Raw genomic sequence first — 16,912 nt, forward strand, 5'->3', positions numbered from 1 at the left:
ATGGCTACAAAGTAATATTCAGTAATAGCTCATTAATTGTGAGGAACTCTGGATACCTAGAGGAAGTGTTAAGTTGCTTTCCAAATGGAAGTATCTTTCCCCCTGAGTTACTATTTACATTTCAGATGCAGATGGAACTGCTGTGTATTTTCAGTTTTTATGTTAGATTTTCAGATGGTAGTTTCTGTCTTGTACAAATGAAGGTGAGATTACTTATTCTTTGGGGCAACAATGGGGTTATATTTAAATGAAAATGTAGAAATGAATAATTGTGTTGAATTATTTGTAACCAGTTCTGGGGAAGAGTGGCAGGCGGTACTTGCTTCAGTGTTCTTACATTGGGTCACTAAACAGATTTTGGGAGCAATGAGCAATGTGTACTAAGGAACAATGCAAGACACAGACAACATTGATTATTGAATATTTATTCATATGAACAGTACAAGATTATATTAATATGAAGCTTTAGCAATACAATATACAGGAATTGCATTAAAGGCATGTATTGGTTAAGGCACAGTGTGAAAGCCAACTCATTTCTGAAAATAAATATATTTCTGGTCATTTGCTAGAAAGTCACTAAGGAATACAGTTGATTAAAGCTTAAGCAGTATTCACTGGAAGTTAAGTATACCTTCTGCTGCATTCATCATTTTGTATTTTGCTGTAGCCACTATTCATATTAAATGTTACGACATTAAATTGAAAAGTCTATATGTTTAATGCTGACTTTTCTCTGGGTGAAGCTCTCAGTGCTGGAAGATGCATGTAATTAGGTTTATCCTTCCTTTTCATATATTTCCTTGATTTCTCATCCAGTTGCTTCGCCCCTCCCCCATTTTCATTTCATGCCCTCACTTGGTGAAAAAGGGTCATTATCATTGTGAACCTGCACAAATCCAATGTCTGAGTTGCCTGCAATCCGGCAACAAGAGGAGAATGTCAAAGGAGAATGATTTGCAACATCCAGTTTTCCTTTCCCAAAATGAGATGTTTCACTGTTGCCAGAGACTTGGTTGTCAAACAATAACTCTTGCACATCTGAGGAGAGTAGGCAGGAATGATGAGTGCCTTTAGAGGGACCTGAGCTGTGAACCTAGTGCGTCAGGGATTCGACTATGAGCTGGTCCTAATAAAAGACTTAAGTGCATGAGCTGTGATGTTCTGATGGGTGGAAGGTTTGATTTGGGTGTAGTCTGACACTATTCCTGAAGTGAATGCAAATGCAATGTTTTGACGTAAGCTGGAGGGCAAAAATAACATCCCTGCTTACCTCAGAATCACAAGACAGTGCCTGTGCTCAATGTGACGAGTTTTGTAGGACAGGAAACTTTACAGCTGTGAAGTAAATGCATTAGTCACTAGCGAACTAAAATTAGTATTCTCTGGGCCCATGTGCTGACTTTTTGCCAGCTGTTCTGCCTAAAACTGCTGGCATTCAGTTGTTCAAACTGAAGTCCCAGACTTGTGTGTAAGCGCTGTGAGATGTTGAAGTCTAGAACTTAATGAGGGATTTGGGATAATGGGAAAATTGCTTCTTGGCTTCTGCTCCAGCTTGGAGCTGACATAGGATTTGTCACTCTGCAGTAGGGCATAGATTGAGAAGGCCAAAGAAAAAATTACTTTGCACCATTCTAATATATTAAATTGTTTATAACTTCTTATACAATTTTAGATAATCATTTAACAAAAATTATAACTCTGATTTTTGCTATTAATGTAAATGTTAATAGTTTTTAAATGTGTCTGAATATCAAAGGACATTAAAAAACTATCAAGATCTATTAGAACTTTTACAGCTGTCATTGTCAGGTGCCAAAGGCTGTCAGGAGGGTCTTCAAATGTGGTCCAGGACCCTGCCCCTGCTCAGGCTGTGTGATTGGACCTGGTATGCAGAAGGGAAGAAAGACTGATCTTTTCCATCCAACCTAGTGAGTTGGCATGGGAGAGCAACACACTTTGGTTCTGGGTGAGGGGACGGGATCAGCCTGATTTGGCACCCTGCACTAATGGGAACAATTACTGTGGGAAGGCGTGTTCTCAATGATGTGAGAGAATTGACTATTTTGCTTTTGTCCCTGTCCTTTCATCATCCCAGTATGTTCCAAAGTCAATATTTAATGACAATGAGGTTGGGACTATTAGAAGACAGTTATTTACAATACAAGAGCACAACATGAACACTATTATAAAAAATGATGCCCAGAACAAATTTTCTTTTTCCATATCCAGAACTCTGATGTGTAATTTGCAGGCCTTTAAAACTTAACTGCAGGTAAAAACCATCCATTTAAAATTACTTTGAAACATCGTGGCATCTAACTCAGATGGCAAAGGTGAAATTGGTGGGGAATTCTGTAAGGGATGTCAAGTGGGGGTAAAATAACTTATAACTGCCATAGGTTTTACTATTCACAATTTATACAAAATTACAAAGGACCTGATGACATATTTGAATCTGTAAAACAAGATTGCACTGAACGTGTCCTGTCATGCAGTAGTTCACTAACATTTGAGGTAATTCATTTCATTGCAAACCACCAACAGGAAACACTTTAAAACAGAGTTGCCATCAGCACTTTGAGAAGAAACTCTGTATAATGTTAAAAAATCTGATACTGTTTACATTGACATTTGATATGTAAAATGAAGTAAATGGCTACAGCAAGAGACCAATTTTTTTAGATATTTAAACACAAGGAAAGAATAAATAAGCATTTTAAAAATCAGAATGAAAATAACCTATTTTTCCAGCTAGGTTTTCATTCAGACACTTGGAAACGAACTGTTAATACATGTAAATCAAATTGAATCAAGATTATAAAAACTGCATGAATTAAGAGCCTATAAAGAAGAATTACAGCAAGTAAGGAAACAGTTAGCTGCTGTTTGACATTCCATAAAATGCCTTTTGTGTTGTGAAGGATAAAACATTAATTGTTCTTTTCCAGAGAGGAGTAGTATTCTGTCAGCACCTTCCAAGCCTTAGGAGCCATGAAGCCATCAGGTGGATTTTTATTTTCACGGGCAAGCTGTCTCATATGGGTGCCTGAGATGAAATCAAAACTGTGTGATCTAAAATAAAGTGAAATAAAATTAAAAATAAATAAACTTGGCGTTTAAAATTTTCATCTATAAGTGAATAAACCAAGCAATTCATCTCAGGTGCTAGTGCACAGCTGGTGAATCTGCACCCTTTTTGTTTCTAACGTAGAAATGGGCTATCAATTTTCCATTACCAGCTTTGTTTTGTGCTACTGCACAAGATTAGTTCCACCTTAATAAATCAGAACTGAACTGTCAGCCAAGCATTAAATTAGCTATTTGATATTAAATATTCACAAAATTAAATGATCAAAATAAGAAGCATGGGAGTCCAATTCTACAAAAACACTTTTAGGATCAGTCCATTCAGGAAACAGTGAGACTAAGAGGTGAGATCCATAGGCATTAATTAAAATTAGCAGTTTAAGTAAGATACTACTATTGTAAAAGAGGGAACAGTACTGTGGATGGGCAGCTATCTCCTGTTGTTTGCCCCTGTGGGAACTTCAGTACACTTCATGTGTCCTGAGGGACCATGAGTGTCTCCAGCTGCTTGGGCTCAGAGCAACCTTCAGAGCAGCTGGAGTCACTGCAGAACCTCAGGGAAGCTGAGGGTCTCCTGGGTCATACGTTGTAGGAGGTGAGTGACTCACAGGCACAGATTGTTCAGCATAGCAGGTGGCTGGCCATCTGGAGGAGCAGGAAGAAGGTGGGAAGTGCAGGAACCTTCAGGGTGTGGGGATTACTGGGAGAGACAGCACTAAAGGGGGGCGGGGAATAACATTGGAGATGCTTAAAAAGGAGATAGTAAGAATTCAGAGTCAATATGTTCCTGTAAGGGTAAGAGGCCAAGATGGTAAGTTTAGGGAACCATGGTTAAGGAAGGATATTGAAAGGAAAGGAAAAAAAGCATAAGCCAGGTACAGGAAATTGTTATTGAACAAGTTACTTGAGGTTTAAAGGGGATACAGGGGAGAATTTAAGAAAGAAATTAGGAGGGTAAAAAGTGGTCATGAAATATCCTTGACAAGTAGAATTAAGGAGAATCCTAAAACCTTTTATAAGTACCTAAGAGGGTAACTAAGGAAGGAATAGGTGCCCTCAGGGACTACAGGGGTAATCTATACATGGAGCCAGGAGATATCAGTGAGTTCCTAAATGAATACTTCTCATTGATATTCACCAGGGAGAGAATGTGAAGGCTGGAGAGTTAAGGGGAGGGCGATAGGAGGCAGAGGGTAGTGGTTGATGTGTGTTTTCCTGACTCAAATTCTATAACAAGTGATATGGCGCAGGGATTGGTGCTGGGACCTTTGAGATTTGTGATATGTATAAATGACTTGGATGTGAATATAGGGGGTATGATTACTAAGTTTGCAGATAACAGAAAAATTGCTCGAGTAGTATATAGAGAAGAAGGTCGTCAAAAAATACAGCGGGACATAGATCAGCTGGAAAGTTGGGCAGAGCAGAGGTAAATGGAACTTAATCCAGAGATGGGTGAGGTAATGCACCATGGGAGGGCATATTCTGGTCGGATACATAAAGTAAATGGCAGGGACCTTAGGAGCACTGATGTGCAGAGACACCTGAGGATGCAAGCCCATAGCTCCCTGAAAGTGGCGACACATGTGGATAAGATAGTGATGTGGATAAAATAGTGAAGAAGGCTTTTGGTATGCTTCCTTCATAGGCCAAGGCATTGGGTACTAGAGTTGCAACATCATGTTGCAGTTGTACAAAACATTATTTAGACCGCACTCAAGAGTATTGTGTACAGTTCTGGTCACCACTCTACAGGTCAGATGAGTGTGCAGAAAAGGTTCACCAGGAGGTTGCCGGGAATGGGGGGCTGTAGTTATGTTATAAGGAGAGAATGGATAGGCTGGGTTTATCCTCACTGGAATGTGGGAGGGTGAGAGGTGACGTTATAGAGGTTTATAATATTATGAAGGGCATAGATAGTCATTGCCCCAATGCAGGAGCGTCTAGAACTAGAGAGCATAGATTTAGAGTAAGAGAGGAAAATTAAAGGAGATCTGAGGGGGTAAGTTTTTTTACACAGAGAGTGGTGAATATCTGGAATGAGCTGCCAGAGATGGTGGAGGCAGATACAATTACAATGTTTAAAAGGCATTTGGACAGGTAGTTGGACAGGAAAGAAGTAGAGGGTTGTGAGCCTAATGTGGGCAAATGGGATTAGTGAAGATAAGCATCACAGTCAGCATGGATAAGGTGGGCCCTTTTTTGTGCTGTATGCTTCTATGATTCTATGATTGTAATGTCCTGCAACCTCATGCCCTAAATGCTTGATGCAAACACTTCCTCAGGGAAGTGCAAAGAGGCTGAGTCCCCTGCTAGCCCATCACACATTCTTTGCTGCATCTCTAGTGGTATCCTGTTGTTTGTCACTCCCTGAGTTGCAGCATCTGCTACCAGCAGAGCAGAGAATGGAGAATCCTGCTGCCTTTGTCATGGACTTCATACTGCTGCCCCGTCTTCCACCCACTTGTTCTCTGTGAGGTAGCCTGTGAAAACCCAAATCTATCTTATTAGACCTAATGCCGAGGAGATGCAAGGCCTGAGTCCTGTGACTGAGCATCTTCACAATGAGGTTAAGGACATGAATTAGAGTAGTCAAAGCAAGATTTTTCAAAATTTGCATTATGCACATGGTCATTAGTCACTTGACCAAGTCACGAAGAGTGTTGCATGCAATGCAGCTGGAAGACGTTGATTTCCGTCACCAAGTAGCTGTGAGGTCCAATTCAGATATCCCAGTTATGTCCACTGTCTCCTCTGCAGATTTAGGAGTCATGAAGTCAGATGCATGGAAACAGCCTCTTTGGCCCACTCAGTCCACACTGGCCATCAAGCACTCATTAACACTAATCCAACACCAGTCTCATTTCTTCACATTCCCATCAACTAACACCTACTGACCAGCCCACATTCTACCACTCACCTACACATCAAGGGTGATTTACAGTGGCCAATTACCCTGCCAACTTGCACATGTTTAGGATGTGGAAGGGAACTGAAGCATCCAGAGGAAACCCTCTTGGTCACTGGGAGAACATGCAAACTCCTCATGGGCAGTACCAGAGGTTGGGATTGAATCCAGGTTGCTGAAACTGTTAGTTGCTCCACAGTGTCACCCCTTGAGTTGAGATATGGCTAACTCTCTCTTATGATCCAGGTTCTTCTACAAGGAGGGAAAGAAGGGGTTTTAGAGAGATGGTAAGGGTATGTGTGAAACAGATGGATGGAGAATATCTGATGATGGTGAGTAGGCGGTTGAAGCACCACTTTGTTTAAGTGGAAGGGCACATGTCAGGTGTGTCTGTGGATGTGACAAGATGCACAAAGAGAGGGGAATGGACATACCTGCAGAGTGGTGCGATGAATAATATGCTAGAGTAGAGGGGCAGTTATACACACCTGCATGGTGCTCACTTTCCTAACCTGATGAGGTCATTAAACAGCTTGCTCACTGAATATAGTAGAATGGAGCTTCTACTGCCCACTTCTGCAGCTAACTCTGGCCATGACTGTTTGGTTTCATTCCTCCTATCAGAAAGAAAAATAATAGCTCTGCTGTACATTACAGCTCCCCACACCTTAACAAAGGGAGGTATCAGTGAAACATGTGAACGTCTCAGTGTGTTCACTGTCCGTCTTATTCCCCATTCTTTGTGATGCTGCCAACAACACATTCCATCAGTGTACTGCTTCCAATATGCCTTTAAGTTGTGGAGCTGGAACTCAGTATGCACTTCATCACTGCACTTGCTTTCCCTTACTGTTCGCAAAGCCCAGAAATAGAACCTTAAAGTGATAGCTGTGGTAAAGTGACTCTTACAAACACACTGAGGAAAATTTGATTTTTACACCTACTGGCTGTTTCCCCTGCTCCCAGCTTGTTAAGAAATTGCAGAGTTGTGGACACAGCTCAGCACATCACAGAAACCAGCCTCCTCTCCATGGACTACACTTCTCACTGCCTCAGTAAAGCAGCGAACATAATCAAAGACCCCACCCTCCCTGGACATGCTCTCTTCTCCCCCCTCCCACTGGGCAGAAGGTACAAAAACCTAAAAGCATGTACCACCAGGCTGAAGGACAGTTTCTATCCTGCTGTTATAAAACTATTGTAGGAACCCGCAGTACGATAAGCTGGACTCTTGACCTCACAGTCTACCTCATTATGACCTTGCAACTTATTGTCTGCCTGCACTGCACTTTCTCTGTAACTGTAACACTATTCTGCATTCTGTTTGTTGCTTTTCCCTTGTACTACCTCAATGCACTGATGTGATGAAATGATCTGTATGGATGGCATGCAAAACAATGTTTTTCACTGTACCTCAGTACATGTGACAATAATAAACCAATTTACCAAATTTAACCCTCAATCTGGGTTGAAACTTGAAGGCTACACTCTGTGTCGATTTCAAGATTTTATCCCAGGCTTTTGCCAATTGAGTGAGATCTGCTCTGTGGAAGCTGATCTACCCAGACCCAACCAGCACTATACCTGGGGGGGGAAGACCTTTGACAGCCTTCTGCAGCAACTACACTTCACATATACTTCACTGGCTGAAAAATGCTTTAGGGTAACCTGAGTTCATGAAAGGGACTTTATAAATGCGTTCTTCCTTTCCTTTTAGGATCAGAAGTGATGCTGCTGCATTTTTGGTGCAGCAAGATTTTATAAGTGATTGAAAAAGATGTCTTTTTATAAATAAAATTACATGCTGTTATCAGCACCAGACAAGTGTTAACAGCATCCTCAATCATTACTGCAAAATGGGAAATAATGTCTAATCAGAAACTTGCAGTTCAGTACTGCCATAATATGTATTGGTCTGATATCTGTTATTTACATAATAAAGTGGAAATTCAGCATTAAATTATCTGCACTAGGTCATTTAACTGATAAGTGATGTTGTCTAGTTCCAGGAAAACTTCTACTGATTGACCTTGTGAGGAACGAGCCGACAGTCTATTGGGGCAAATGTTGCGTGTGGTTCTGGAAATGACATTACCATTTCACAGTTGCCTGTTCTATTTTACTTTGGCTGGAAAGGACACACCTTAGCAAAGCAAACCCATTAAATATATCTGACAGCATCTGTGGAGAGAGAAATAGAATTAACGATTCAGTTGAATAAAGCTAATCAGCCTGAAATGTTGATTGTTTCTTCCTCTGCAGATGCAGTCTGGCCCGCTTGTTCTCTACTTTGTTATATCTCAGTTAAGGCTCCTTTTTACTGTCAAGAGTTCAGGGGGAGAGCTGTTCACCATTCTAGTATAAATTGTTACTAGTTCATATCCTGCAACTGTGACACTTTGAGTTTGTTGTTCAAATGCATAAGATTTGTGAATTCCTCTTTCCCTGTCTCTGCTAATTTGGGTGACCCGAAGTTTGATACATCCAAAGACGTAAGCGGGTCTTCGCCAGCTGCATGGTTATCACTGTTTTGTTAACAGCTGCCAAATGATGTCTGACTTAGTTTGTGAATGCTGTCATCTGGGGCATCTGTACAGTAATATGGCTGAGGACCATATCACTATATGGATGCCCCAAAAAACTGTCCTCAAACAGGAACATGGGACTTGAGAAACCAGTTGGTCATGAGTGTGTGTTAGAAAGCCACACTGTCAGTTCTGCATGGTAATAAAGCAGAAGCACAGTGGCAAAGCTAGTAGAACTGTTGCCTCACAGCTCCATTCATCTGGGTTCAATTCTGACCTCTGGTGCTGTCTGTGTGGAGTTTCTATGTTCTCTCTGTGATTGCGTGGGTTTCCTCTTGGGATTCTGGTTTCCTCCCTCTTTCATGTGCGGGATAGCAGATTAATCGGCCATTGTAACTTGTCCCTCACGCGGTAGAATATTGGGGGAATTTATGGGAATGAGGGGAGAATCAAAATGAGATTGATGGAGGATTAGTAATAGAAATGTTCAGCACAGACACAGAGGACTGAATGGGTTGTTTCCATGCTCTATGACTCTAAAAAGCTGCCATGATTCCCTACTTTTGATTCACAAAGTAGATTTGAAAGTCTACTCTTGTAATTCCTCACCTTTCTGGGTCATAGAAGTCCATGCATTTCTTATCTTTATTGTATGCAGCAACTCTGAAGGGTATGATCTCCACAGAGGTTAGACCCGGTGCCATGCTCAGAACCTTCCCTCCATGGGTTGGTTCGTACAGATCCTTCTTGGTTATGGGATGAGGCATGCCAGCAGGATCACGGCCCACAATGTAGAAGTTGGCTCCAGCAATCATTCGGGACCTGCAGTGCCACTGAACCTGCAGGCAAACAGTGCTGTTACCACATGTATGAAGAACAAACTGGCAGAACACAGCAATTCTTAACACATCTCTGGAGCGATTGAGCAACCTAGCAAAAGACCAACATCAGTACCATGAATAGTTTCTGCTCAAAGCACAGACCAAAGGCCTAAATTTTTATGTGTTCTATGCTGATTCCACTAATCTGCTGTACTCTCCCCCAGGCGCACGTCTGGGGGAGAAGGCCAGCACTCCGCCATGTGATTTAGTTGCAACTTTCCCAATGGCAAATGGTCTACAAGGAAAGTGGGTCTTATTTCCAGCAGAAACTGTTCTGGGCAATGTTGCAGCCTGTAAAACTCAACACTGAATTCTCTAACTTTCAATAACTCATTCTTTCTTTCTGTTTGCCTGTTATCCTTTCTTTTCCATTTTTTTTGTATAGTCAGACTATACAACATTACATAGACTGTACCACATTATACACAAAGAGTTTAATTTATCTTAACTGCCACTTTATTTCACACTGTTAAGATAAATTCCCCTTTTTCCACCAAACACCCTCCCTCACCTTCTCTGCTACCTAGACTAACTTATTTCTCTCTTTCTTAGCTCTAGTGAAGGGTCCCGGTCCTGAAATATTAAATGCTTCTCTTTCCACAGATGCTGACTGACCTGCTGAGCTTATTTTCCAGTGTTTTCTGTTTTATTTCAGATTTTCAGCATCTGCAAGTTTTGTAATTTTCATTTACTGATGAAGAATTCTCCCATGTTATGGCTGCACTTCTCTAATGGACTCTGCACAACAAGGTTATTAACCAACCCTTTCTCATTGCATATCCAATTACAACATTTTATAGACATTTGGACAGGTACTTGGATAGGAAAGGCATAGAGGGATACGGGTCAAATGCAGGCAGATGGGATTAGTGGAGAAAGGCATCATAGCCAGAATGGACGAGGTGGGCCGATAGGTCCTGTTTCTATGCCGTTTGATTCTTTGAGTCTACGATTCTATGAACATTCAGTCTAGAATGACCAGTTTCCCAGTTGGGTGCTCAACATACTGGTCCAAAAAGCCATACTGTACACATTGCAGGAATTCTCTCTCCACAGTGTTTTTGTTGACTTGTTTTGTTCAGTCCATACATAAAGTCACCCATGATTGTCATATTACCCTTGCATTAATTTACATCATTAATTTCCCAAATGACCCTGTCCCCCATGTCACCACTATTGTTTGGAGACCTACAGACAAATCCCACCAATGTCTGCTTCCCCTTAAATAAATGCATGTAACAGCACCACCTCGCATATAAAAAAAATCCCAATGCTGTATGCCTTTTTAAATTATCTTGTTCTCACACCCAGGTCCAGACTGCTGAGGCTGGCCTCACATGAGAACTGGAAAGTGTCCTGTTTTGTCTGAGCTCCATCACATCATTGATGCAGCACATACAAGAAGCTGAAACAAAGCACCTGAGTTCCGAGCTGCAGATGCACTGCTCCTTAATGGCAGCAACAAAAGTCACACAATGAGCATTGCCTTCACTCCAACCACCACTTTCACACCAAATGTTAAAATTGTCCCCCAAAATTTAAAATTCCAATCTTTTCTTTGGATATTTCTCAGACTGTTCAATTTAAGTTGGGTAATTCCTCTCAATATTCAGTGACCTTCGGAACAATCGTTCAGAGCAGCGTTGCTTTCTGTCTTCTGAGAAGAGATGATTAATGCCACAAGTACTGTAAATACTTAGTTTGTTACTGCCTCTGTCTACCCATTTACTGTTTATTGATGATAACTGGTGGTTTATCATCAAAGGCATTATCCAACTGATTGTTTAATTTACAGCCTTCCATATTCAGAGAAGATCATCGGGCAGGCACGGTAGTGTAGCGGTTAGCGTAACGCTTTACAGTGCCAGCGACCCAGGTTCAATTCCGGCCACTGTTTGTAAGGAGTTTGTATGTTTTCCCCGTGTCTGCGTGGGTTTCCTCCGGTCCCCTCCCACATTCCAAAGACGTACTGGTTAGGAAGTTGTGGGCATGCTATGTTGGTGCCAGAAGTGTGGCAGCACTTGCAGGCTGACCCCAGAACAATCTATGCAAAAGATGCATTTCACTGTGTGTTTCGATGTACATGTGACTAATAAAGATATCTTATTTTATCTGACTGTAAAGAAAGAACTTGCATTTATATGTTGTCTTACATGACCTCAGGATATCCAGTGGTTATATCAATGTGCCATACAGTAGCAAGGGTCTATGGTTCAAACCATAGCTCTCTCCAGATAACCTAGATATTAGCACAGATTCTAGTTCTGAGACACTGATTCTCAGAAAAATATCTTGTATGAAGAGCCAAAACTTAACAGATATGTCAATTTAAAATCATTCCTATAAACATTCCATTAAGGCATGATTGCTTACAATTTGCACACTTAGAAATACTTCACAACTGCCTATCACAACAGGTTGCCATTTTGTTTGTTAAATTGAAATCCCAGGACACGATAACAGAATGCTGAATAATTTCTCCTTTTTCCAATTTTTACAGAAAACTTCTTATTCAATGTTTTTGGTTTCTGAATGGCTACAACACATGCTTCATACTTCTAAGTTTGCTGGTATTCTGGGCATGGAGGAGAATGTAAAAGTGCTTCAAGGGAATAGAGACAAGTTGAATGAATGCATGCCAGGTGGAATATTCTGAGGAAAAATGTGAGATTATCCACTTGACACATAGAACGAAGAAGCAGAGTATTTGTTAAATGGCGAGAGATTGGATAGTGTTGATGTTCAAGGGAACAAAGGTGAGCTTGTACATAAGTCACTGAAGGCCAACATGTAGATGCAGCAAGCAATTAAGAGGCCAAATGGTATATTAGGCTTAATTATGAGAGCATTTGATTACAGGAATAAGGAAGTCTTATTGCAATTGTATTGGGTCTTGGGGAGACTGCACCTGGAGTATAGTGTACCGTTTAGATCCTTTTAACTGAGAAAGAATGTACTTGCTACAGAAAAAGTGGAGCAAGGTTAAAGTAGATGGCTCTAGGGTTGGTGGGTTTTCGTGTGAGTACATTGGGATTGTATTCACACTCTGTTCTGCATTGTTATTGCTTTTCCCTTGTACTATTTCAATGTACTGATGTGATGAGATGATCTGTATGGATGGCATGCAAAACAAAGTACATGTGACAATAATAAACCAGTTTACCAAATTACCAATTTATTCTTTAGAGTTTATAAGGTTAAGAGGAGATATCATCGCAACTTATAAAATTCTTAAAGGGTTTGACAGGCGAGATGCAGGGATGATGGTTCCCCTGACTGGAAGTCCAGGACCAGGTGACACAGTTTGAGAATAAGGGGTAAGCTGTTTAGGACTGAGGACAAATTTCTTCTCTGAGAGGGTGGTGAACCTGCAGAATTCTCTACCCCAGACTCTGTGCAAGCTGAATTATATGTTCATTGAAAACAGAAATGGATTTCTGCATATTAAGGAAAGCAGGGGGTGGCACTGAGCTTCAAGACAAGCCAAGATCTTGATGAATGGTGAAGCACGTTCAAATGGATGGATGGCCCACTTCTGCTCCTGTTCTCATTTCTTATACTCTTTTGAACCAAATCCCACTTCCACCAGCTGGAATTGCTTGATGAATGCCAAAATGTTTCATAGTCACTGGAGCAATTAAAGTGAGATAAGACTTCATGAGTTTTAAGACATTCTTAGCATTGCAAGAGCTGATATTTGAAATGATGGAATGTGGGTGATTTAAATTAAAGGCTGTTTCCCAACTAGATTCTCCCAATCCCTTATCTTCTGTGCACTAAGATGGCTAGAGAAATAGGTAGTGAAAGCCTTTGAGTTCTTGACTAGTAGTCACTTCAAGTTACCTCCAGACTAATTTAAAACCATCCTAAACAGCATCATATTATGTTTGGATCACCTTCACAAATCTCTCTTCCAAAACTCTGTTGCCCGTATCCAAACCCCCCTCTCGTCCTGTTCACCCATCACTGGGTTTCCCCTGGATGCTCTGATTTCCACCCACATCCCAAAGACATGCAGTCATAGGTTAATTGGCCACTGTAAATTGTCTCTCGTGTGGAGATGTGTGGTAGAATCTGGGGGGGAGTTAAAGGGAATGTGGGGAGAACAAATTAGGATTAATGTAATTGGGTAATAGGTAGTTGGAACGGACTCAGTGGGCCTGAGGGCCTGTTTCCGTGTTATGTTACTCTGTCTCTGTAAACTCCCTGTCATAGAGTCATACAGAGATACAGCACAGAAACAGGCCCTTCAGCCCACAGACCTTGTGTCGAGCACAAACCACCCATTTACACAATCCATTAATCCCAATTTTTTTCCTGAAATTAGAGAGATCCTTTGAATATTGATGAATAACAGGATTCATCAATGGAGTTACTCATGCAGTTGTAGCATCAGAAAAAAGGATACTTGGTTTGTCAATTCATTTTAAGAAGATAAGATTCCTTTATTAGTCACACGTACATCGAAACACACAGTGAAATGTACCTTCTGCGTAGAATGTTCTGGGGGCAGCCTACAAGTGTCGCCACGCTTCCGGCGCCAACATAGCATGCCCACGACTTCCTAACCCGTACGTCCTTGGAATGTGGGAGGAAACCGGAGCACCCAGAGGAAAACCTACACAGGCATGGGGAGAACGTACAAACTCCTTACAGATAGCGGCTGGAATTGAACATGGATTGCTGGCGCTGTAATAGCGTTACGTTAACTGCTACACTAGGGAGGCTGTGCCAGAGAATTAAAAAGCTCACAGTGAGAGTTTTCAGCACTTACAGGAAGAGATGAATTTGACTTACATGCAAATACCAGGCATTTAGTCAATGAGAGACTTAACCTTCCTATAGCTGGGCCTTGAGACTGATTTCACTGTAATCACTAATGTACGACATGCACACATAATCTGAGCAGGATCCCACCGGCCAGACTAGACTTGGAATCATGTCTCATTTTTTCCCTTCACCCTCCTTCCCCAAACTGAAGAGAAGCATTAAGATTTGAAAATCTGATCAAGGATGCAGAGGTTTCTTTGGACAACTGCAGATATCTCTGTGAACAGAATCAAATCCACTAACAGATTTGTCAGTATTCTCATGTGGAAGTGCTGTTAAGAAGGAGATCACAGAATGGTGAAAATACACTACACATGCGCTCCAAACATGTCATTCTATTTGTGTTGCATGTTCACAAAGTCAAAATCAGTTCTCGTCACTTGTTTGCAGAATCTTCTTGTATCAAACTGGAGATAAAATTCTGATGTATTTCCATCATCTATTGGCTTGTACAAGTCAATGATTGAAACAAACAACTTGTCAGCAAGTTCCAAAACCTCTAATGCTGGCTGAATTGTTAGCACCACCATAGAGACCATTGATTCTCAGGATATGTGGTCTCTACAGTGGTCCAACAATGGCATTATACTTTCCTTCAGCTGCCATGTTGTGTCTATACGACATAACATAAATTATCAGACTCTCCTGTTGACCTGCATCTGTGGAACGATAATCTGACAGGAATTACAATCATTAAAGTTCTTGATTGGATGGCTGAGGGTGCAGATGACTCTGATGACCTCTAGGACCTTCCTTACTGGCTTGTGTTCAGAGCTGGGATCACAGAGCAGTTGCTTGTAACAAGCAATCTCATTTTCAGACATAACACCAACCATGCGTCCCTTTCTGAACACACTTCGATCCACTAATTTGTTGGGCATATAAGTGCCCCCATAAGTTGCACTCAGTCTAGCAATGCCTTAAGGCAGCTCTCCAGGTCCATAGAGTTGATTGAAGTAGGGTCTCTTGCTGTCCTTAGACAATGATTTACTGTACAATTTAATTCAATTGATAGCATGCAGGCATGGTTGGTCCAAATAATCATCTGTTCTGTAAAGAGCCAAAGTATGTGGTGTGAAATCAATCCCACCCCAGGTCAATCTGCTTGTAGACTTTTTGCATGGTGATCTTTTTGGGCTCAATGCCTCAGTCAGTTTTAGGGTCATTCTCATCAAGGACAAAAAAAAATTACAAAAATTTTCAGAAACAGTGTTCTTCAAATGTGCGCATAAGATCAGAAGCTAAAACTTTTGTCTCTGTAGAAGGTATTTGACCCATTTTGTAGATAAATCTTCTACCACCTGGAAGTCCAAATAATGGATTATCTCTGTATAAGTCAGCATCGTAATGAGCTGGCCATTTGCCATAAGGAATATGGGTATCAGATCTACATTCCAGTCCCTGCTTCATCCCACAGATTCTGGAGGACCATCAGTGGCTTTGAACCTTTGAAACACTTCCTCCAAAAGAGTTACTGAGGCAGTTTCCCCTCATTGAATTTCCACGTTCCACTTGAAATAGTAAAAATTTCAGTCTATATGCAGCACCTTCTTCCCATCCACTGACATGACTCCAGATAAGATACAATCCATTAGTCCAGTCTGCAGAACAATCCTATCATATTGTTCATCCATAGCAGCTGCTTTTCGTGCTACTACTGTTAAACCTCCTAGTGTCCCAGTGATCTGGTCCGAAAACCCTGGGGAACTCTCTATTAATCCACACACCTATTTGTACTTTCCCCATTCTCACTACCCACAATTCAGCTGGCTTTATCCTAAATCTCAGCAATTCCTTCCTAAACCTAAAATAGTCAACAGTTCGGGTTGAGATCCTCCACCTGGACCAGTCCAAGTGGAGGATCTCAACCCAAAATGTCGTCTGTCCATTTCCCTCCAATAGATGCTGCCTGACCCGTTGAGTTCCTCCAGCAGATTGCGTGTTGCTCTAGGTTCCAGCATCTGCAGTCCCTTGCGTCTCCATGTTCCAATTTTGCCTCTGTTGACTCAATGCCAATGTTTTGTCTGAGCCTACTCCTGTGGGGCACCTCAGGATGTTTTCATAAACAAAAGCTGGTATAAAAATTTGCTATGTTTACATGCTCTGTGGCATGTTGGGAGATCCAATCAACCGGTGCTGTATGGGTGTTGTTAAAGTGTATGCATTCCTCAGGTCAGCTGGTGAATAATTGGCCATGCAACAACTGGTGTCCTGTGGCTGGCTGATAGAAATCTGTAGTGGAGAATGTGGGGGAGGTGATCACCCTCAGCCACAGGCAGCTGCTATCATTGCAAGGCTTGAGGCAGGTAGTGGTAGTATGGCCCAGTTCCCCACTGGTGAAACAACATACAGTAAAACTCTGACTAAATTCAGAAAATCTGAAGCTTCGGCATTTGGCACACCAGGTAATGTTTGCTGCGCTCCCTTCCCACTTGCCATGGTCCTGGTCCCTACTACTCACTGGGGCCCTGGTTCCCGGGGCCCCGATTACCACACTCCCTTCTGATTCAATGGGGCCCTGGTTCCCACACTGTCTTTAAATTGCCTGTGATCCTGTTTCACACAGTCTGAATTCACTGATAATATGTAATATGCAAAAAATGTGATTTGAAATAAATGATTGGCTATTAATAATAATAACATATATAATCCAGAAAATCTGCTAATCCAGCACACCA

At 41.5% G+C, this 16,912-nt stretch overlaps 1 protein-coding gene and 1 pseudogene across 2 annotated transcripts in view; both read right to left on the reverse strand.

Annotated features, from left to right (window-relative positions):
- Nucleotides 1–409: 409 nt before the first annotated feature.
- Nucleotides 410–16,912, reverse strand: part of papss2b (3'-phosphoadenosine 5'-phosphosulfate synthase 2b) — a 76,501-nt gene continuing 59,998 nt past the window's right edge. For both annotated transcript variants that reach the window (XM_052027858.1, XM_052027857.1), the window contains 2 exons: nt 9,133–9,362; nt 410–3,075 (listed from right to left, as the gene is read on the reverse strand). In XM_052027858.1, coding sequence (XP_051883818.1) covers nt 2,934–3,075; nt 9,133–9,362 — 372 coding nt within the window. In that variant the 3' untranslated portion in view covers nt 410–2,933. The remainder of the gene's footprint in view (nt 3,076–9,132; nt 9,363–16,912) is intronic.
- LOC127576628 (rab GDP dissociation inhibitor alpha-like) lies at nt 14,543–15,868 on the reverse strand (annotated as a pseudogene).

Source organism: Pristis pectinata, chromosome 12 (genome assembly GCF_009764475.1).
Source record: "Pristis pectinata isolate sPriPec2 chromosome 12, sPriPec2.1.pri, whole genome shotgun sequence".
In the NCBI taxonomy this organism is placed as follows: domain Eukaryota; kingdom Metazoa; phylum Chordata; class Chondrichthyes; order Rhinopristiformes; family Pristidae; genus Pristis; species Pristis pectinata.